This window comes from Danio rerio, chromosome 3, assembly GCF_052040795.2.
Source record: "Danio rerio strain M-AB ecotype USA chromosome 3, GRCz13ab, whole genome shotgun sequence".
NCBI classification, from domain to species: domain Eukaryota; kingdom Metazoa; phylum Chordata; class Actinopteri; order Cypriniformes; family Danionidae; genus Danio; species Danio rerio.
Genome location: NC_141023.1, coordinates 4829334 through 4852500, shown reverse-complemented (window position 1 = coordinate 4852500; position 23167 = coordinate 4829334). Strand labels below are relative to the sequence as shown.

At 39.4% G+C, this 23167-nt stretch overlaps 1 protein-coding gene and 2 long non-coding RNA genes across 3 annotated transcripts in view; 1 reads left to right on the top strand and 2 right to left on the bottom strand.

Annotated features, from left to right (window-relative positions):
• Nucleotides 1–21333, top strand: part of pkn1b (protein kinase N1b) — a gene marked incomplete at its 5' end in the record, with an annotated part of 52255 nt that extends 30922 nt beyond the window's left edge. Inside the window, 8 exon segments of the mRNA NM_001089460.1 lie at nt 5341–5432; nt 6029–6205; nt 6429–6491; nt 9100–9176; nt 14431–14573; nt 17659–17766; nt 17844–17924; nt 20674–21333. Coding sequence (NP_001082929.1) covers nt 5341–5432; nt 6029–6205; nt 6429–6491; nt 9100–9176; nt 14431–14573; nt 17659–17766; nt 17844–17924; nt 20674–20877 — 945 coding nt within the window. The 3' untranslated portion in view covers nt 20878–21333.
• LOC147845446 (uncharacterized) lies at nt 510–3023 on the bottom strand. The gene is made up of 3 exons (XR_015480354.1): nt 2732–3023; nt 675–1334; nt 510–591 (listed from the first exon to the last, which is right to left on the bottom strand). It is a non-coding gene; the product is annotated as an uncharacterized LOC147845446 (long non-coding RNA).
• Nucleotides 7587–16692, bottom strand: LOC147845445 (uncharacterized). Its single transcript, XR_015480350.1, has 4 exons — nt 13886–16692; nt 8934–13344; nt 8054–8602; nt 7587–7903 (listed from the first exon to the last, which is right to left on the bottom strand). It is a non-coding gene; the product is annotated as an uncharacterized LOC147845445 (long non-coding RNA).
• Nucleotides 21334–23167: the final 1834 nt, after the last annotated feature.

Genomic DNA, 23167 nt, shown 5'->3' with positions numbered 1-23167 from the left:
GTGGATTTGTCATCTGAAACGTACAACAAAATGTAACCCAAAGTAATGTATTTACAATTTGCAAAAATGTAGTCAGCACCCTCTAGTGGGTTTATAATCTGAAACATACAACAAAATGTAACCCAACGTAACATATTTACGTTTCGCAAAAATGTAGACAGCAACTACTAGTGGATTTATCATCTGAAACGTACAACAAAATGGAACCCAAATTAGCATATTTACGTTTCACAAAAAATGTAGACAGCGCCCTCTCATGGATTTGTCATCTGAAACGTACAACAAAATGTAACCCAAAGTAACGTATTTATGTTTCGCAAAAATGTAGTCAGCACCCTCTCGTGGATTTGTCATCTGAAACGTACAACAAAATGTAACCAAAAGTAACGTATTTAAATTTTACATAAATGTAGTCATCGCCCTCTCATGGATTTGTCATCTGAAACATACAAAAAAATGTAACCCAAAGTAAATTATTTACGTTTCACAAAATTGTAGACAGCAACCTTTAGTGGGTTTGTCATCTGAAACGTACAACAAAATGTAACCCAAAGTAACGTATTTACATTTCACAAAATTGTAGTCCGTGCCCTCTCGTGGGTTTATTATCTGAAACATACAACAAAATGTAACCCAACGTAACATATTTACGTTTCGCAAAATGTAGACAGCACCTACTAGTGGATTTATCATCTGAAACGTGCAACAAAATGTACCCAAAGTAACGTATTTTATATTTTGCAGAATTCCAGATACCACCCTCTAGTGGGTTTCTCATTTGAAACATACAAAAAATGTACCCAAAGTAACGTATTTGTTTGGCAGAATTCTACAAAGTGCGCTATAGTGGAGTTGTCATCTGAAACGTACAACAAAATGTACCCTAATAAACGTATTTCAGATTAGCTAAATTGTAAATAGTGCCCTAGACCAGTGTTTCTCAACTGGTGGTAGTGGGTCGCAGAGTGTGTGATAAAAAAACAACAACAAAAGTTTATTTTTTTACCTATTTTGCTTAAATCTGACTTTTTTTTTTAAAATGTGCGCGACAACCGTACCGTTTAAGCGCGAGTACGACCCCTAATATGTAAAGTGTTTACATATATTGACAACAAAAAAAGGCTTAAAACCTTGTCATGTGTAGTGAGGTGCTCTCACAAGACAGCATGAAACCTTCTAAATTAAAACGACATTTAGAAACCAAACATCTACTGTAGTTGCAAGGACAAACCTGTGGACTATTTTCAAAGACTACTCCAAGAGCTGAGGGCATCACAAAAATGCCGAACATCTTCATGTTCAAAACTAGTATAGGCACTCCGCGCATCTTAAGCCTAGTTCACACTAGAGGATTTTAAGCCTGATTTGAGGCCGATTTGGAAGTTAACGAGCTCGCCGACAGATCGGGCTGTGATCGGGAAGAAATCTGCGGGTGCTTGGCGCTCGCCGCTCTTTATGTGTGAACTACTGAGCAACGCATCAACGAGGCTCGCTGACGCGTCGCCGACACCTCGCAGACGGAAATCCAACATTCAGCATGCTGAATATTCCAGAGCAGTCGGCCGACTCAACCCCACGTGTGGTCAGATGTAGTGACGAGCTGCAGCCAATGAGAGAGCATATCAGCATGAGCTGAATGCCTGTGTGTTCAGGAGCTCAGCAGAAACATCTGTGATTGGTCAGAATGGGCATCAGTGCACTCGCTTCATTCTGCGTTAGCACAGACATGAGAGTAGGCTATATTAACAGTGGAACTAGAATTCTGTAACTATTAGAATTACCATACTGCTCATTCTGACCGTTCTCATATAAAACGCCATACTGTCACAACATATTTACATTCAAAGCTATTATTGAGATATTAAAATTAAGCTTTGAATGTCTGGCATCATATTTAATGACACCATTACCCTAAAAATATCATCTTTTTTGGTAATACAGCCTATAAATATGTAGTTAAGATACTAAAACACCTAAAGGTCTTGGCTTTCATTTTCACTTTCAAACAGGAGCTATTTTACAGCACAGAATATGCTGTTTTGAAAGATATCTGAAGTAAATTGATGTTTTTGCCATCAGAAAGTTTTGTTTATGTTAGCAGGAAGTTGCCAGGCAAGAAAATGCACACATATTTAAAGTCACAGTGAAAAGTATCAGACATGCATGCAGTCATTTTGACCAATATGGTAATTTAAGGCAGAAATGCTCAGTTCTTTACTGTTTTGTAATAAAAAAATAACAATGTCAGAAAGAAATACACTGATATTTGGAAAACGGCAGGGTGTTATAGATATGTTAGTTTTATTTCAAAGAGTTATAAAATTACAAAAATGAAAAACTCTCTGTGTATCTATCCACTGGAGCCTGCAGATGAGTGATTAATCCGCTCATAAATCAGCTGAATTGACGATGTTTTTAAATGCTTTCTCCAAAGCTTGAAACGCTGTCAGTGATGTCATCAGCACACAAGCAGCCAATAGTGTTCAGCTGTTTTCTGACGACTCCTCCCTCAAATTTTCATTGGCTGTGGTTTGATAGCTTGAATGAACTGATGGGGAATGAGTTGTTGTCAGATCATGTAGTGTGTGACCCCCCCTCTTGTGGATCGTTCACGGAGTGTTGCGTAGTGTGAACACCACAGAGATTAAAAGACACAAAGTCAAGTCATGTAGTGTGAACGGCACAGCGATCTGCTGATGTTTAAAATCCTGTAGTGTGAACTAGGCTTTACTGTGCTCACCCTCAATGAGCTCAACCGTGTAGCAAAGGCCAAGAAAGCCCACACAAAAGCAAAAGAGCAAATAAGTGGTGATTATTATAAAAATTGTTATGATTATTTTAATCATTTGACTTTAATTTGCTGGTTTGTTCTGTTTAACCGGGTCAGCGTTAATGTTTTATTAACAGTTTAGTTTAGTTAATGGTAACTGAACTTTTCTTTACCCTGACCACTGTTTACAGTATTTGTCATTTTTACTTTGTAATATTTCTTTAATTTGATACATTTTGTAAAATGACAGCAATAAAAATTTTTTTTTTATTTGTAAGTTTTTGTGATTTTCTTATGATTTATCTGTCACAACTTGTGTATGTTAACAAATAAATACAAATGAATTCCAATTCCTAAAATCTAGGGACGTAACGGTGTCAGAATATCACGGTACGATAATACCTCGGTATGAATGGCACGGTACGGTATTTATTGAGTAATTTACAGGAAAAACAAAACTAAGGAAAAGACTCGAAAAAAGTGCCAAAAGTGTTTATTTACCTTAGCACTGAACATATCAATGACATACAAATTAGCCATCTATCTGTACGTTTCGAAACAGGAACTTCAATTTTTCAATTTTAATAACAAAAAAAACATTAAACCATATTAAAAAAAATAAATTTTATTTAGTATTGTTGAAAACTCATCACATTCATTTTTACATTTACATTTACATTTAGTCATTTAGCAGACGCTTTTATCCAAAGAGACTTACAAATGAGGACAAGGAAGCAATTTACACAACTAAGAGCAACAATGAATAAGTACTAAAGGCAAGTTTCAGGTCTGTAAAGTCTAAGAAGGGAAGTGTTAGTATTTTTTTTTTTTTTTGTACAGTTAGTGTGATATTCAGAGGCAATTGCAGATTAGGAAGTGAAGTGGAGACTAAATAGTTGAGTTTTTAGTCGTTTCTTGAAAATAGCGAGTGACTCTGCTGTTCTGATGCAGTTAGGGAGTTCATTCCACCAACTGGGCAGATTGAGCGTGAGCGTTCGCGAAAGTGATTTTTTCCCTCTTTGGGATGGAACCACGAGGCGACGTTCATTCACAGAACGCAAGTTTCTGGAGGGCACATAGATCTGCAGAAGTGAGTGCAGATAAGAAGGTGCTAGGCCAGAAGTCACTTTGTAAGCAAACATCAGAGTTTTGAATTTGATGCGAGCAGCAACTGGCAGCCAGTGCAAACGGACTAGCAGCGGGGTGACATGTGCTCTTTTAGGTTCATTGAAGACCACTCGTGCTGCTGCGTTCTGGAGCAGTTGAAGAGGCTTGATAGAGTTAGCTGGAAGCCCAGCTAGTAGAGAGTTGCAGTAATCCAGTTTGGAGAGAACAAGAGCTTGAACAAGGAGTTGAGCTGCATGTTCAGATAAGAAGGGTCGGATCTTTCTGATGTTATAGAGTGCAAATCTGCACAATCGAGCAGTTCTAGAAATGTGGTCAGAGAAGTTTAGTTGGTCATCAATCGTTACTCCAAGGCTTTTCACCATTTTGGATGCAGTAATGGTTGCCATTCAACATTTAATCACTCACTCACTTGGATAGAGATGGGTTTCAAAGGAAAATGATCATATAACTATAATCTGGTAAAAGCTGGGATCTCTGGGCATGTCCCCTGCAACAGAAAAAAACACTCTCATTTGGGACTGAGGTTTCTGGGACAGAGAGATATGATTTAGCCAAGGTTGACAGCAGTGGGTAACGCTGTGCATTGTCTATCCACCACTTGAGAGGACAAACCATGAGTGAGATAGAGGTCTCTTTGCGGTACAAGTCAATGCCTGCATCAATCTGAACAGTGTGCTGTGTTCTGCAGTCCCCATGACTGTTTTTAGTCGTATTCCCCGACTTAAATTTCACCACAGTCTGGCAGTGCCTTCATACTGTTTTTGTCTTTGTCTGTCACCTTTTCTCCTTTCTCGTATCTTTTTAGAAAGAAACCGAAATGCTTCCACACATCCGATTTAAAACCCACTTTAGGTTCGATCATTTCCAGCTCTTTTTCTTCCCCGCTACTAGCAGCACACTCCATTTCCGCATTACTGGATCTGTAGTGACAACAGACCGCAAAGGATGATGGCCACGCCTGGGCTGATGGGAATTGTAGTTCCCGCTACCTCCCGTTCGCTTTATTAACCTAAGCAAACTTTTCTCAGAAATATAGTTTTATTGAGTCATGCGCCTACGGTAATATTGAAAAAGATTACTATTGCGGCATGACGGTATTTACAATATTGTTACATCCCTACTAAAATCATATCATAGTTCCTAAAAATTTGGGTCGCGGCTTGATGACCATGTAAAAATGTGGGTCCCATGGCCAAACCAGTTGGGAACCACTGCCCTAGACAGCACCCTCTAGTGGATTTGTCATTTAAACATACAACAGAATGTAACCCAAAGTAACGTGTTTACGTTTCTTAAAAATGTAGACAGCGCCCACTAGTGGATTTGTCATCTGAAATGTGTAACGATACCCGAAGCAACGCATTCTACGCTTTACAAAAAAATGCAGGCAGAGGCACGTAATTCCAGTGAGCCTAAACCAAGTATGATGTGATTGTTTCCAGGTACTCCTGTCTGAATACAGACGCTCGGGAAATCTGTACGCCATCAAAGCACTGAAGAAAGGAGACATCGTTGCACGGGATGAGGTGGAGAGGTGCGTGTATGCTTATTATTAGTGCTGGGCATATATATATATATATATATATATATATATATATATATATATATATATATATATATATATTTATATATATATTTATATATATATTTATATATATATATATATATGTATATATGTATATATATATTATGATGAGGCGTGGCAAAAGAGGTGATAGTGGGGATAATCAGAGTCTGAATTGATATCAGCTGTAGATGGTTGATTGGCACAATGAGTGATGGGATGTGTAGTCCAGGTGAATGTATGATGGCGTGTCCACATAGCTGGAGTGCCCTCTAGTGAGTCTGGTAGGTACTCCAGCTAATGACCATAACAATATATATAATAATATACACAGGACACAGATATTATATCAAAACAAAATTAAATTTTGGATGTGATTAAATACTATTAATCTTTGCCCAGCACTGTTTAGTGTTTTATTGTTTTAGAGTAAAATTGTATTGCAAATGTATTTCTGTCCTCTGTTTAAAGAATATTTATAGAGCATGGATATACAGATATACATTGTCTTTAAAACACAGAAGTACACCTTCATCTTCAGCCTTACTTGTGTGTTTGTGTTGAAGTTTGATGTGTGAGAAGCGAATCTTCGAGACGGTGAACAGCGCACAGCACCCGTTCCTGGTCAACCTGTTTGCGTGCTTTCAGACGCCAGAACACGTGTGTTTCGTGATGGAGTACACGGCCGGCGGAGACCTGATGATGCACATACATGCAGACGTCTTCTCTGAAACACGCTCTGTGTGAGACTTTCATCTACGTTTACATTTAGCGGACACTTTCAGTACATCAAACACCACTGTTACTAGCGTCAACACTTCAGCTGCACTTTTATCCCGTTTGATTAATCAGAAGATTGAGAGTTACATCAAGTGCAAGTGTGTTTAAATATGCAAACTGGACATCAACTACAGTTTGAAGACAAAATGATTTGCTGTTTATGTGTCTTATCTGTTTGTGTTGCAGGTTTTATTCTGCATGTGTAGTTTTGGGGCTTCAGTTTCTTCATGATAATAAGATTGTGTATCGGTGAGTACACACACACACACACACACACACACACACACACACACACACACACACACACACACACACACAGCTGTTTTTATAATCTAAATGTTACTCTCCTTAAAGGGACGGTAAAGGGAAAATTCTGTCGTTCATAATAAGTGAGTGTCTGTCTTGTGTTGTCTGTCTTGTGTTTTGGAAGCCTGTAACCATTGACTTACATAGTGTATTTTTACTATGGATGTCAGTGGCTACTGGTATCTAACAATTCTCAAAATATCTTTTGTGTTCAGTGGAATAAAGAAACACAGAGAAGGTTGGAACCCCACATGAAGAAAAATACTATAGTGATTCATAGTAAATTCTATAGTTTTTAAGCCTATTGTATTGAAGTATTGGAATTAATATGTTGTGGTTAGTGTATTGTTGCTATGGTGACACAACTACGGTAATTAATCTGTTGTGGTGATTCTATAGTTGCTATGGTAACACAACTACAGTAATTAACAATCTGTGGTGATTCTATAGTTGCCATGGTAACAGCTATAACAATTAATCTGTTGTGATTCTGTAGTTGCTATGGTAACACAACTACAGTAATTAACAATCTGTGGTGATTCTATAGTTGCCACGGTAACAACTATAATAATTAATCTGTTGAGATTCTATAGTTGCTATGGTAACACAACTACCATACATAATCTGTTGTGGTGATTATATTGTTGCTATGGTAACACAGATACCGTAATAATCAGTTGTGGTGGTTCAATAGTTGCTATGGTAACAAAACTACAGTAATTATTCTGCTGTGGTGATTCTATAGTTGCTATGGTAACAACTACAATAAATAATCTGTTGTGATTTTATAGTTGCTATGGTAACAACAACAGTTATTAATCAGTTGTTCTGATTCTATAGTTGCTATGGTAACATAACTACATTAATCCTCTGTGGTGATTGTATTGTTGCTATGGTAACACAACTACATTAATCCTCTGTGGTGATTGTATAGTTGCTATGGTAACACAGCTACCGTAATAGTCTGTTGTGGTGATTCTATTGTTGCTATGGTAACACAGCTACTGTAATATTCTGTTGTGGTGTAGTGATTCTTTTGTTGCTATGGTAACACAACTACTGTTATTAATCTGTTGTGGTGATTCTATATTTGCTAGTGTAAGACAACTACAGTAATTTATTTTCTGTGATTATTCTATTGTTGCTATGGTAACAACTACAGTAATTAATCTGTTGTGGGGATTCTATAGTTGCCATGGTTAAACAAGAACTATATTAATTAATTTTCTGTGGTGGTTCTATAGTTTCTATGGTAAAAAAACAAATATAGAAATGAATCTGTTGTGGTGATTCTATGGCTGCTATGGTGAAACAACAACTATAGTAATTAATCTCCTGTGGGGATTCTATAGTTGCTATGGTAATACAACTACTGTAACTAATGTGTTGTGATACTGTTGTTACTATGGTAACAAACTACATTAAATAGTCTTCTGTGGTAATACTATAGTTGCTATGGTAACACAACTATAGTAATTAATCTTCTGTTGTGATGCTAAAAATGCTATGGGAACAACACAACTATAGTAATTAATATTCTGTTGTGATTCTGTAATTGCTATGTTAAGACTACTATTGTAATTAATCTTCTGTGGTGATGTTATAATTGCTATAATAACATCTACAGTAAGCACTATTCTGTTTTCATCCTATAGTTGCTATGGCAACACAGGAAATACAGTAATACAAACAACTGATGGTAAAACCTAGACAGGATACAGCTGCAGATATGCACATCAATATAGCTTTATTTTTGTGACACTGTATAACAATAAGTCATATTTTTACGGTACTGTGATGGTTGGGTTTAGGGTTGGGATAGTGGTAGACATTAATAAAATACAATCAATGGGAAATTTAATAAACAATATAAATAATTCTTGTTAACTTCCGGCCTCAACTGTATCCAATCTAGCAACAACCACAAATGACCAATACTGGAGTTTTCTCCAACTATAAGGTAGATTATACTACAAATCACCACAGCTTACTGTAGTAAAAACTAAACTATACTACATTATTAATTTATTAACAATATATTCATTAACAAAGCACTACGATGTAAACCAGTGGTTCTTAAACTTTTTTCATCAAGTACCACCTCAGAAAAAAAATTGTCTCTCCAAGTACCACCAAAATGAGCAGTATTGAAATACAATAGCGTAGTTGGCCTAGTAAAGCAGCGACAAATCTGCACAGTTAAAAAAAACGTGGCAGATTCCCTCAGAAATATAGGCTTTATGTCATATATGGCATATTATATACATCATTTTTGATACATTTTTAAATGTGTGTAGCATGTACATGACACACCATTCCTTCGCGTACCACTAATAGGAAGCCTGCGTACCACTAGTGGTACACGTACCACAGTTTGAGAACCACTGATGTAAACAGTATATTACACTTAACAATAGTATGGTTCAGAAACTCTATAGTATTTACTATAATTTATTTTACATTTTTAAACCATATGATGGAGAGTAAATGGGGAGTAAATTTCATTTTTGGGTAAACTATCCCTTTATTTTCCTCTGTGTGTGTGTGTTAGAGATCTGAAGCTGGACAACCTGCTGCTGGATACTGAAGGTTATGTGAAAATCGCAGACTTCGGCCTCTGTAAAGAGGGTGAGTCACGTACTGTACTTACTGTACTGTAATGATATTGATGCGTTAATGCGGTAAGAACATAATGTGTGTTCTCTGCTGGATCAGACCGCTCTGGCACAATCTGCGTGCAGATTACTAGCCTACTGCAAACTGTGTGTGATTTAATAAACATTATATTATTAATAACTTAATGTTTTTGTGAAATAATTTCTTTGAGGCTTCAAGTTTAGAACTGTTATAAGTAGTCAAATGTTACTGATTGATGTTCACCCTGCTGAAAAATCCAGCTTAAACCAGCCTAGGCTGGTTGGCTGGTTTTAGCTGGTCAAAAAGGCTGGTTTTAGAGGGGTTTTGGCCAATTCCAGGCTGGTTTCCAGCCATTTCCAGCCTGGTTTTAGCTGGTCAGGCTGGAAAATGACCAGCTAAATCCAGCTAAAACCAGCTTGACCAGCCTAGCCAGGCTGGGAGCCCAGCCAAAACCAGCTATGTCCAGCTTAAACCAGGCTGGTCAAGCTGGTTTTAGCTGGATTTAGCTGGTCATTTTCCAGCCTGACCAGCTAAAACCAGGCTGGAAATGGCTGGAAACCAGCCTGGAAGTGGCCAAAACCCCTCTAAAACCAGCCTGGTCGACCAGCTAAAACCAGCCAACCAGCCTAGGCTGGTTTAAGCTGGATTTTTCAGCAGGGCAAAGATATATTTCCAGTAATGCAAAGCTGCAATTTTTGCATCTGCTTTTGAAGTCAGGTCAAGTTGAGCATTATTGTCATGCGAACATTCAGTGGAACAAAATGTCATGCCGTTTAATAAATAAACATAATAAGAAAAACACTATGGTGATTCATAGTAAATTCTATAGTTTTTTAAGCATATTGTATTAAAGTATTGGAATTAATATGTTGTGGTTATTGTTGCTATGGTAACACAACTACAGTAATTTACAGTCTGTGGTGATTCTATAGTTGCCATGGTAACAACTATAATAATTAACCTGTTGTGATTCGGTAGTTGCTATGGTAGCACAACTACAGTAATCAATCATCTATGGTCATACTATAGTTGCTATTGTAACAACTACAGTAATTCATTGGTTGTGGTGATTGTATTGTTGCATAATCATAAATAACTTAATCATAAATATGAACACAACACCGGAGCTATTTTAAACATACAGTATACATAACTAGCATATCGAAGCCGTAAACTAATTATACTATGCAAATACTATACGGACTTAAGCTATACGCGTTAACAAGTAATTATACGCAAGACAGAACAATATTGTGCAAGACAATAAAATAAAAAGAGGTATTTAAGTTGTAAGAAGACAAGTTCAATCTCGAATAAACATTGTTCTCCTTATTGAGTCATTGTAATGCTGTGTTCACACCAGACGCAGAACGCACGGATAAATCGCGCTATTCACACGTAAATAACCACGTGAACATTTGAGTTTACTCGCTTTATTCGCGAATCAAACCCTGCTTTATTTGCGCATCAAATCTGCTTCATTCGCGCGCCATATCCAATTCATTCGTGCATCAAATTCACTTCATTTGTGCATCAAATCCGCTTCATTCATGCGTCAAACCCCGCTTCATTCGCTCGTCAAATCTGATTAATCGCGCATCAAATTCGAACCTCAAATTCACTTCAGAACAGAATTGGATTTACGTGATGGCCAGGGCTTCTGTCTGCCCGGTGACTCTAGCTTCGTTGCTAAATGGCTAACATGGATTTTATTAAGAAAATAACAGTGTTTATGTGCTTTATGAAGGCTGAAAGACAGCCTTGATACGTTAAGGCCGTGTCTGAGTCCACTAGATCCTTTCAGAGGTGCAGCAAGCTCTGTGAGCTCATAAACTCCTCCAGAAACTTAACCTGGATGATGGAGGCTTTTAGCGGTGCTTCTGACTGAGCTGAGCCCAGTTTGATGAACTATTGTCGGTGTCGGCTGTAGAATTTCACCCAAGACACCAACAACAGGCGCTACGTCAAAATCACGCCCCCACAAGAGCAAGCTCCTGATTGGTTAATTGGTCAGATTTTTGAACTGGAGTGACTCGCGCGAAATGCGCGTTAAGTGCGTCAAACGAGCGAAATGCTCAAGTCGCACCACGCCATTCGCGCATATCGCACCATTTGCGCCTCGCCATTTACGTCATTCTGCCGTGCTATTCATGCGTATTGCGCCGCAGGATGTCTATTCACACCTTTGCATTAACTTAACATGTAAATCACTCGTGCTTGATGCTTCTTCCGCGTCTGGGGTGAACGCAGCACAGGATGGAGTTCAAGTAAAGTGTGCGGTGCATATGGAGAGAAGAGAGTTACTACAGGTGGTTTGTCAAACCCACTCACCAGTATGAGGCACACTTTGTAAATGCACAATGTTTCTATAGAGCTATAGAGTGATTGTAAGAAAGTGTCTGGTGCAAATGTCAGTCAGAGAGATGAAAGAGTGTGTTTTCTACTGGTGGTTTGTCAAGCCCACTCACCTGTCTGAGGCATACTCAGAAAAATGGCGATAGCTTTAAATGAATCAAACATCAGCCGAATAAATATTTGTGCATGTAATTTAATGCATCCTTGCTTTATTAAACTATCAATTTCCATAAAAGATAGTTTCCTGATATAAAACTATTTATGCTTAATCATTTAGCTGACGCTTTTGTCCAAAGCGACTTAGAATTGAGGAGGCATTCAGCGATTTAACAAGAAGAGGCAATAAGCAATACACATAAGAAGAGCTAATTATACAAAGACTGTCATGTTCACCAGCGAACAACCACCAGATGTCGCTGGTAAACACACACACACACACTTGGGACTACAAATCTGCTGATAATCCACATATTCAGTCATGCCACACACACACACACACCTGCTCCAAGTCTCCACTGATTAGACTCCCACAGATGATCCTGCTTCAAGACTGATTACACACAGTATTTAAGCAGCACACACACCCATTCACATGGCCGAGTCTTGTTATCTGTCACAGTGACATTACAACGCGTTTCCTTTGTCTGTCTTTGCAGTGTTTTTGATCCTTTGCCTTGTTTATTTATTTAATGCTGTTTGCTGCCTGCCTCTGACCAACTGCCTGTTGTTTTGACTTCGACTCTGGATTGCCCTCATATATCTGTTTGCCGGTATTGACCACTGCTTGCCTGACAATTCTAATAAACCTGCACGTGGATCCAAACTTCTGTTGTTGGTGTCACTCCCCGTCGTTACAAAGACACTGTTAGGGCATACTCACACTATGCTATCCGAATCGGTACGCTTCGCAGTACGCTTAGTGTGAGTGTAAAACGCGCAAGAGCCCAAAACTGAAGACGAGACGTGACTTTAATGGAAGCGATTCATATGCATTTATTAATCATTCTTACTGAAGAAATCTCCACTGAGACGAGCGTAAGCGCTTACTAATGAGCGCATCATCGATGACAAAAGCGTGCCCAGGCCCGAATGTAATGTGAGTGCGGGCCGTCAGGGGAGACAGGAGGGCGGACAAGCGAGCTTTGTTCCAGTTCAAGGCAACTGTACATAGTGTTAGTAGGGTTGAGAGGAGAGTGAAGTTTGTTTCTACAGGTGGTTTGTCAAGCCCACTCACCTTTGTGAAGCACTCTATTTTGTACTTTTTCATATTGCTTAATTTATCGGTAACACTTTATTTTGATGGTCCATTTGAGTGTTAGTAGACTGTCTGCTTAATATCTCCTTATACTGCTCCTTCAACAGACATTTAACTGACTATATGAAGCTTTGCAAGTACATGTCAACGTACACTAACCCTAACCCTAACAGTCTACTTATAATCTAATGAGAATTAGTTGGCATGTAGATGCAATGCAACTTACATTTAACAAACGCACCATCAAAATAAAGTCTGACCAATCGATCTCATCGTAAACGGAATATCATGTCATGCAAATGGATCTGCATACTGTGTGTTACGAATTAAATTAAAAATCCTTAATCAAAAAGAGATTTAACCCAAAACGTGACTAAATAACAGGGATTAAAAATATAATCCCTGGTGCCCCCGCGCTCTCTCTCCCCAAAATATATACCAAAAACACAACCACTGAGAATTAACAAGAAAATATGATTTATTTACCGAAACAAGGAGCAAAAATGACATCAGGAGGGGTTTAGCCAAAAGAAATGACAATAAACCAAGCTAAAAACAGAAATGTGCGCACATCTAGAAAATCTTGAAGGCAGGTGCACGATCAAAAAACAAACATAAATAGCAAAAGATTCAAAGTAAATCGGCACACTGCCACTTTAGCTCTCAAAAAAAATTTAATGTCAATATTACAACATTTCGACCGACATGGTCTTCATCAGGTAAAGCGTTGCTAATGGAAGTCCTCCAGAAATAGTCAAACAGCTCTACACAGCACCTGCAGTCAATTATCACAATCAGCTAACAAGCCGATAAACAGGAACATTTGTATACAATAATATACATCTAAACAATGTAAAAAACATGCATACCATTACAAACAGACATTTAAAATACAAATACAAATTAACACTATAGAATTCCTCGGTGACAACACTCTATAGGCTAAATAGATATAGCGCATCACACCTGCACAAAATAACATCAATTAAACACAAGGCCAGTAGACCTAGGGGCAAAAACATTATGTACATATTTAGTATACAACAATTCATTCATTCATTTTCTTGTCAGCTTAGTCCCTTTATTAAACCAATAATAAACCAAGCTAACTAAATTAGATTAAACTTCCCTAGAAAACAAATAAAATAAAATACAGAAAGCTTACGTCTCTACTAACAAACACAGGAGAAAACGAAAATAACAAATAAAGCACCAAACCTCCCTGCATGCTCCAAGCCCGACAGAGAGACAGAAAACCGGACTTCAATCGCCGGTTAAAAATGATCACAACGGCATCTCACAAAGCCACAAAGAGATACAAGCAAACACTCATTGGATCACTTTCTCCACTGAATACAAGCGAGGAAATCGAGAGAGAGTTGGGAGCCATCGAACCCATGTTCTCTGCAGGTTTTTATAGCCGCTGCCAATCATGATCCGTCCCAACGTAATCCGCTGCACCTGCGAATACTTAGAGCGAGAAAGAGAGTGAGAGCGAGAGAGAAACACCACACACACACAAGCCTACACTACACTACTCGTAACACTACTCGTGTGAAGAAGACAAAGTCCATAATGTCCTGCTCTTTCTGTCTGTTTAATTTCTCTCTCTCTCTCTCTCTCTCTGTCCTGCAGGAATGGGTCACGGGGACCGCACCAGCACTTTCTGTGGGACTCCAGAGTTTCTGGCTCCTGAGGTTTTGACGGACACATCCTACACGCGGGCCGTGGACTGGTGGGGTCTCGGAGTGCTCATTTATGAGATGATGGTCGGAGAGGTGCGCGCTTGCTCACTTTTAATGACGTATTTCTATATCGTTAGATTCAGTGGTGGAAAGAGTACTGGAAAATCATACTTAAGTAAAAGTACCGTTACTTGTCTAAAAGTGTAGTGCGAGTAAAAGTATACAACTTTGAGTTGTAAATATTACTCAAAGTATTAGTAAAAAGTACTCAAGAATAGTGAGTATTAAAAGTTGAGGCATTGACATGTAATTTGTGGATGTGTGTAAACGTAACATTCTGTAGTGCATTTAGTTTTTGCCCAGCAGACACACAACGTCATAAGACGTTAATATTAGGTTAGATTTAGGTTGTGATGTCAGGTGAACAAAATTTAATGTCTAGCCAGCGTCTAAGGACAACGTTATCTTGTTGTTCAATAATGACGTTGAAATTTGGTTGATTTTTAGGTTATTAGAAAGAAACCAAAATCCAAAGTCGAGCCAAATTTTTAAACCGTCACATACTGACATTTATTCATCAGGCATCGCGACCAATATCCAACATCTGATAGACGTCTTAGTGGAAACGTCCACTCAACGTAAAACTGTAACATTATTAAACATTGATATTTGGATGGCCTTAGGTTGTGCATTGGACATTGACGTTGAGTTCGGACGTCAACTTTTTTTTTTATTGCCAAACAAATTGCAACATCCCTACGACGTTGGGGTACAACGTCATGTTGACGTCTTGTGCTTGCTGGGTGTTTAAAGCCATTTCGGTCATCCTACAGTAAACATCCGTCATCTTCTCAACAGTGACATGCATCTAAACAGTCTCTGGGTCATTGCGTGTAAAGATTTTGGACATCTTCTGGGACACTTTTAATGCTTACAAACAGTTTGCTGCAATTATAAATCGTCCATGTCTTGAGGTAGTTCATTATGATGCATTTTACCTTCTATGTGTGATTTGATTGGACAGAAATCACAGGACTGATTTTTCTAATCCCCATAGACAGGGAAAAGTAAAGTAGTAACTGCAGGTTGAGGGAAAGTAGTGGAGTAAAAGTACCGATACTGCAGTAAAAATGTATTTAAGGGAAAGTAAAAGTACACATTTTTAAAGTGCAACTACTTGGTAAATTACAATTTCTGAGAAAAACTACTCAATTACAGTAATCTGAGTATTTGCAATTTGTTACTTTGCACCACTGGTTATATCAGTAAATAAATGTACATTTAAATACAGGGTGGCCTTCAAAAGTCTTGCGTTTCAAAAACAAAATGTCAGGCCTTCTTTGGTTTGAGAAATATTGTGTTGAAGTCCTGAATCATTTTAAACAGGTCTTCTGTGTCCATGTAAACCTAATTGGGCCAACAACCATCCAATCACCAACTATCCATATACATGAAGCTTTCAACAAATGTTTCAGTTATTAAATCTATGTATTAACTAAGGGTGTCTGCGGTGTCTTAGGGTGCTTTCACACCTGTGAATCGATTCAGTTGTTCCGAAACAGAGATTAAAATTGTTACATTGTTGCTCTTTGCTCTTGGAGCGGTTCGCTTTCACACTGCAAAGTTTCTAATCGGACCAAAAGAGCTAAAACAAGTCACGTGCGAGTAAACTCTCCTTACAATGGTCAGACTGTCAGGGTTTGTTTTGCAGCGTCCCGCTCAGCTGTCAGGAGAGGTGGTGGTGTGGTGGTGATTGACAGGGTGCGCGCGCGCGACGTGTCTGAGGAGAGATGCGGTGGGGAGGGGTGAGAAGGGTGCGCGACGATGCCTATTTGAGGACCGGGAGAGAGACGCGAGATTACCGGGAGATCATCACTCGTTTGCAGGCATCCGGAGACTCGCGAAACTTCCCGCCCTACTCATAATTCTCTCTTCATATAGCCGTAAGCCTATTACATATCCATAAAACACTGTGATATAACCACACTCGGATCGGATCGCTTTCTCACTGCAATCGAACCGCTCCAGGGTTCGTTTCAATCGAGCCGAGACCACCTCATTCAAGCGATCTCGGAGCGATTACTTTGGCGCGGAACAGAGCGCGATTGCCCTGTTCACATATGCCAATCGAACCGCGCTAACTGGGCAAACGAGACACGTTCCGAAACAAAAGTGTAGGTGTAGGCTCTTAAAAAGTACAACTGCAGATCAGAAAAAAATAGGGACACTATGAAGGATGCAAATAACAAAGAACGTAGGGCTTTCTAAATTGATTTTGACTTGTATTTCATTGCAGACAATACAAACACAAAATATTTCAAGTTTTGTCTGGTCAGCTTCATTTGATTTCTTAATTTCTTACATTCAGGCCTGCGACACGTTCCAAAAACAGTTGTGACAGGAGTTTTGTAGGGCAGTGATCAGGTAAACTGGTGAAATAATCATCTGATTTGAGACAGGTGATGTCAACAGGTGATTGTATTATGAATTGCTACAAAAGCAGCATCCTAGAAAGGTCTGGTCCTTCAGGAGCAAAGTTGGGTCGAGGATCGCCAGTTTGCCAACAAATACATGAGAACATGATTGAAATGTTTAAAAACGATGTTCCTCAGAGAAAGACAGGAAGACATTTGGATATTTCACCTTCAACAGTGCAGAACATCATTAAAAGATTTAAGGAATCGGGAGGAATTTTAGTGCGTAAATGACAAGAGCGCAAGCCTGAGCTGAACAACAATCTTTGATCATCAAGAATTATCATTTATCTATAAGCCATATTACCACATGGGCTCAGGACTACTGCGGCAAACCTTTGTCAAGTACCACAATGTGTAGTTACATCCACAAATGCCAGTTAAAACTGTACTGTGCAAAAAGGAAGCCCTATGTTAACAGTGTTCAGAAGCGCCGTCGATGACTTGCCTAATTACCCTAACTTACCAAATTAACTTAGTTAAGTCTTTAAATGTCACTTCAAGCTGAATACTAGTATCTTGAGTAAAATATTATGTGCTGTCATCATCGCAAAGATAAAAAAAAAATTGCTACTAGAAATTTGTTATTAAAACAAAATCTTCTCTCCGTTAAACAGAAATTGGGGGGAAAGACATATACAGAGGGGCTAATAATTCTGACTTCACCTGTATACAGTAACTAAGAGAGCAGAGTGTGTGTTTAGTCTCCCTTCCCAGGTGACGATGAGGAGGAGGTGTTCGACAGCATCGTGAATGATGAAGTTCGATACCCGAGATTCCTCTCCACTGAAGCCATTGGCATCATGAGACGGGTAACACTCTGTTTTTTTTTCCCCTCAAAGCTGCGCAGTGATTGGCTGAGTTTGTAAACTCTTGTGTTCATTGGCAGCTGCTGAGGCGTAATCCTGAGAGACGGCTGGGCTCCGGCGAGAAAGATGCAGAGGACATAAAGAAACAGCCCTTCTTTAGGGTATGAACTTCCTTTTTGCCGAAGCAAATAAAAGCATACAGTAAATTTAGTGTGAAAAGACTAAACACAGATACAGGGACACTGGAGCATTTCAGTCATGTCGATCAGCCGGATTGTCTATAAGCTCCAGCGTCCCTGTATCTGTGTTTTCACTTACACCTCGGTGAACTGATGACCTTCACGGCCAATCACAGTCATTTCTGTTGAGCTCAATTGCAAATCAGCTGTGTTTAAGAACATGCTCAACAGCGCTGAAATGTTAATGGGGAAATGGATGTTTTTAAAATGTCAGTATCGATTGGTAGCGAATTCCAGTATCGTGACAACCCTGTCACCAAGTGAACTTTGGTTTTTGACAATTTTCACCAAAACAAACGTGCTCAGCTGCATGATATTGGAAAAAACTGCAATTGCTATATTTTGTTTGTCTGGGAAATATATTGCGATATGAATATAATAGTGTCAAGATTCTGACACTCCGGTCTTGTTAATTCTTGTTTTGGTGGCAGAGTCCACTAGTCCTGTCTTGTCTTGCATGTTGTTCTCGGGTCGAGTTTTCTCGGGTTGAGCACTCGTTTTCTGTCATTGTATGTCATTTGTATGAGCGCCGTCTCGACCGCACTCGGACCTTGCGCGTTCCCGTTTGACACGGACGCGCAAGGTCTGAGCGTGCCAGGGACGCGCACTCTTGTGAACTTGGGGTTTTGACAATTTTTGCCAAATGATGTTACTTTGATTATTTGAAAGCACCAAAATAAACATGCTGAGGCTGCATGGTATTGGAAAAACTGACATTGTCATATTTTGTTTGTCTGCGATTATATATTGCGTATGAGTGCCGTCTCGATCGCGCTTAGGCCTTGCACATTCCTGCTTGACGCGGATGCATGAGGTCTGGGCGTGCTAGGGAAGCACACTCTTGTTCTGGTGTTTATATTCATTCTGTCTGCAGCGTGGTGTTTTATTCTTATAGGTTTCGGTTTGTCGCTGGGATGAAACATGCACCGGCGTGCCTAGTCAAGTTTGTGTATTTTGCTAATGTTTTCTCCCTCGGGGTTAGTTTGTTTTGCATTTTATTTTATTTTATTTTTTTATTACTTATTTTCCCTGCACTTGAGTCCTCGCTCCTTTACCCTCCCACTGAACGTGACAGATAGCATATGGTTATGTTTGGAACAGATTCGTGCAGTCAAAACCAGTAGTGGCTATATGTGACTGCACAACATTGAGAGTAATTCAAAACTGTATATTTTGGTTGGCGGAATCTTGTTATATTTTTGACGTCAGTTGGCCCACCGGTCGGTAGTTGAAGACCCCTGCTGTATAGTCTTCATTGTATAAATAATTAAACACAATTCATATTTGTTCAATCTTGAGGTGTAAATGTGCTTGAAATCTTACGCTGTTCAAACTAGACCCTTCAAGAGCGGATAAATTGCACTATTCGCGCGTAAATAGATGCGTGAACATTTTAAATTTACTCGCTTCACTCGCGCGTCAGTTTCGTTTCATCTGCACGTCAAATTCACTTCACAACAGACGCGGATTCGCATGACGTGCAGGGCTTTTGTCTGCCCGTTGACTCTAGCTTCGTTGCTAAATGGCTAACATTTTATTGAAAGAATAGCTGTGTTTATGAGCTTTAGGAAGGCTGAAAAACAGCATCGATTTGTTTGGAGCCGTGCCTGAGTCCACTAGATTCTTTCAGAGGTGCACCAGCTCTGTGAGTTCAAAAAACTCCTTCAGAAACTTAATCTGGATTATGAAATCTTTAAGCAGTGCTTCTGACTTAGCTGAACTTAGGAAAATGGGTATTTATTTATGATAAAATTAAATAAAATTCAAAACAAACCACCCTGAGGGGGAAAACATTACCAAAATACATAAACAAACCTAGGCAGGCTGGTGCATCCTTCATCCCAGCACCAATCGAAACCTACTAGACTGAGACGCTGGATATAAAACAGAGACAACGCTCATACAAAAGACACACAATGACAGAAAATGAGTGCTCGACCCGAGAAAACTCAACCCGAGCACAACATGCAAGACAAGACAGGACTAGTGTCTGGACTCTGCCATTAAAGCAAGAATTAACAAAAGCGGAGTGACAGAATCCTGACACTATTATATTCATATCGCAATCTATATCGCAGACAAACAAAATATTGCAATGGCATTTTTTTCCATAATCATGTCGCCCAAGCATGTTTGTTTTGGTGCTTTCAAATAGTCAAAGCAATATAATTTGGCGAAAATTGCCAAAAGTCCACTTGGTGCTAGTGCTGTCACGATGCTGGAATCTGGTACCAATCAATAGTGAAATTCAAAAACGTCCATTTCCTGCTAACATTTGAGTGCTGTTGAGCACGTTTTTTAAACAGCGATGATTGGCCATTGTGTTCACGTGCTCAACAGAAATGACTGTGATTGGCCGTGTCGGTCATCAGTTCACCAAACTCACCTCTGTTTACTGAGTGTAACCACAGATACAGGGACACTGGAGCATTTTAAAGCCGCGATTCATCCGCGGATCGCTCTTATGTCAGCTTATATACGAACCAGCTAATTGACGTGACTTTGAAACACTCTAGTGTCCCTCTCCAGTGTCCACACTGTGTCTGTGTTTACATGATTGGTACCGAATTCCAGTATCGTTACAACCTTACTTGTTGTACAACCAAATAACTCCTTATCCACAAACAGAATATTTGTAAAGATTGTCATTATGTCCTTCTCCTTTGTGTAGAATATGGACTGGGATGCTCTTCTGCAGCGAAAGGTTCCTCCTCCATTTGTTCCTGCAGTCGCTAACAGTGAAGATGTCAGTAATTTCGACGCAGAGTTTACGAACGAGGCTCCTACACTGACGCCGCCTCGAGAACGCCGGAGCCTTTCACGCAAAGACCAGGACTATTTTAAGGATTTTGATTACGTCTCTGACTTCTGCTAGTGCGCACACTGAAGCTGCTAGCTGTGAGAGGAAAAAACTAGCAGAGATCTCGCCCCCTAGTGGCCATCTAGGGTGCTCGGCGAGAGGATTCGCTCAAACCCCAGGCGACACGGTTGCAGGTACATCAGATGTGAAGAGATGGAAGAATCCAGATAATGTGAAGCTCTGTGGTGATTTTAACAGAAGCAGGATCTCAAGTGCTCGGTTCGATTAATCCTTGGCCAACATCTTTGGAACATCTTTGGAAGCTAATGAAGTCAACTGTAATGAAGAGATGACTTTTTCTTTTAGGTCAAAACCTAAAAAAAACACCATGTCTCAAAATCTGTGGGTGTTTTTTAAGAAGATTTTTGTTAACTTCCTGAGAAGCTGGCCTGTGGTTAACATAATTTCAACACATTATTCTGCGACATATAATATATAAAAAATAAACTAAACAAAAGCTTTTTTCTTGAAGTGGCTAATTGCTAACATTCACATGTACTCATTTAGCAGACACTTTTATCCAAAGCGACTTACTAATGAGAATAAAAGGAGCAAATGACAAACGACAAAGTGAGACTTCAGATGTTTTCGGCAATATTTATTATCAGGCGAAGAACTGTATATGGTAACTGTATTGACATTGATTACAATATAAAGTCTTAAAAGTTTGGTAGACTTGTATTAACCCCTAGTAAAACTCCAGGGATTTCCAATGAGTATATCAATAAGTGACATATAAAGGTGAACTAAGTGATTTTTGAAAGACACTTTTGAGCACAGAGTCAGCCAATAGGCAGTACAGGGCGTGTCTATAACTACAGCGGAGATATAAAAAAAAGGGGTGGAGCCTGTTCAATAACTGTTTGTTTTGGTGATTTTAAAAATTAGCATTATCTGGCAAAAAAATGATCCATGCTTGGCCTGTCACAATTCTTATATGTGCGTGTTCGGGGCTGGGACACACCGGGACGCTTTTCATTTGCCTTTATCGTCAGCATTTTTTTCCGAGGCCGATTTAACCCCAAGCTATTTTCACTGGCGAGTATGCAAAGTATGCAAAATCACTAGATGGCGCTACACAACTTTGAGCTTCTGACACCCACTTGTAACAGAGGAAGAAGACAGAAAGTTGACACCCTTGTTGTTAAAGTTACTGGCAATTCGAACATGCATGGATGGTTCAAGTAGCAGCTCCAGCTCTAGCGATGAGGAAATTTATTAACTGACCAGCTAAATCCAGCTAAAACCAGCTTGACCAGCCTGATTTAGGCTGGACATAGCTGGTTTTGGCTGGGCTCCCATCCTGGCTAGACTGATCAAGCTGGTTTTAGCTGGTCATCTCCCAGCCTGACCAGCTAAGCCCAGGCTGGAAATGGCTGGAAACCAGCCTGGAAATAGCCAAAACCCCTCTAAAACCAGCTTGGTCGACCAGCTAAAACCAGCCAACCAGCCTAGGCTGGTTTAAGCTGTTTTTTCCAGTAGGTGTGGGTTTTATTTTCCAATTCCTAATGATATTCCAGGATCAACATAGATCCCATCGTACTTGGCAAAATCATGGCGTGCAGTTTGGACACTCCTGGATTAGAGTTTAATGCAGCACACAGAATTAGCGATCATTTCCACGCTGGGTCAATTTTTGCACCGGTGCTTACGATCAGAGTCAATGTATTGATAATCAGCAAAAACACAATGAATGACAGGGGATTGTCAACACGGGCCCCTAAATTGCCAAGTGCATAAACCGTAAGCCTAAACTTAACATTACCGATAAACCTATCCCTTATTTTTAATTGGCTGACTAAAATGTTGTTCCAGGATCAACACAGATGTCAATCCAGGATCATGTCCTACTTTGGTTGAAATCAGGTTGGTGAATGTATACAGATAAAACATGACCCAGACACTGCTTTCTCATGTAATACACTCATTCAACCACACAAGGGCGCCTGCGAGTTGGAAAAAGAGTAATGCTGAAGCACTTGTGTCAGGTGTGCAAGTGGCTTTTGGGATGGTTTTGTAAGCGTTCATTCTGTTTTGAGCATGTCCGACATCTAGATTTGTATTGTTAGAGTTAAAAAAAACTTGACTAACTTTAGGAAGGCCATGCCTGAAATGATTAAACAACTCAACTCTTTTGAGCTTGTGGGTTCAGTATTCCCTTACACATACATGTAAAAGAGAGACGGTTTAATTTGAAGGTGGATAAACGTAATGTTTTGAGCTTTCAATAATATTTTAGGTAACATTTCCCTACTGAAAAAACAGCTTAAACCAGCCTAGGCTGGTTGGCTGGTTTTAGCTGCTC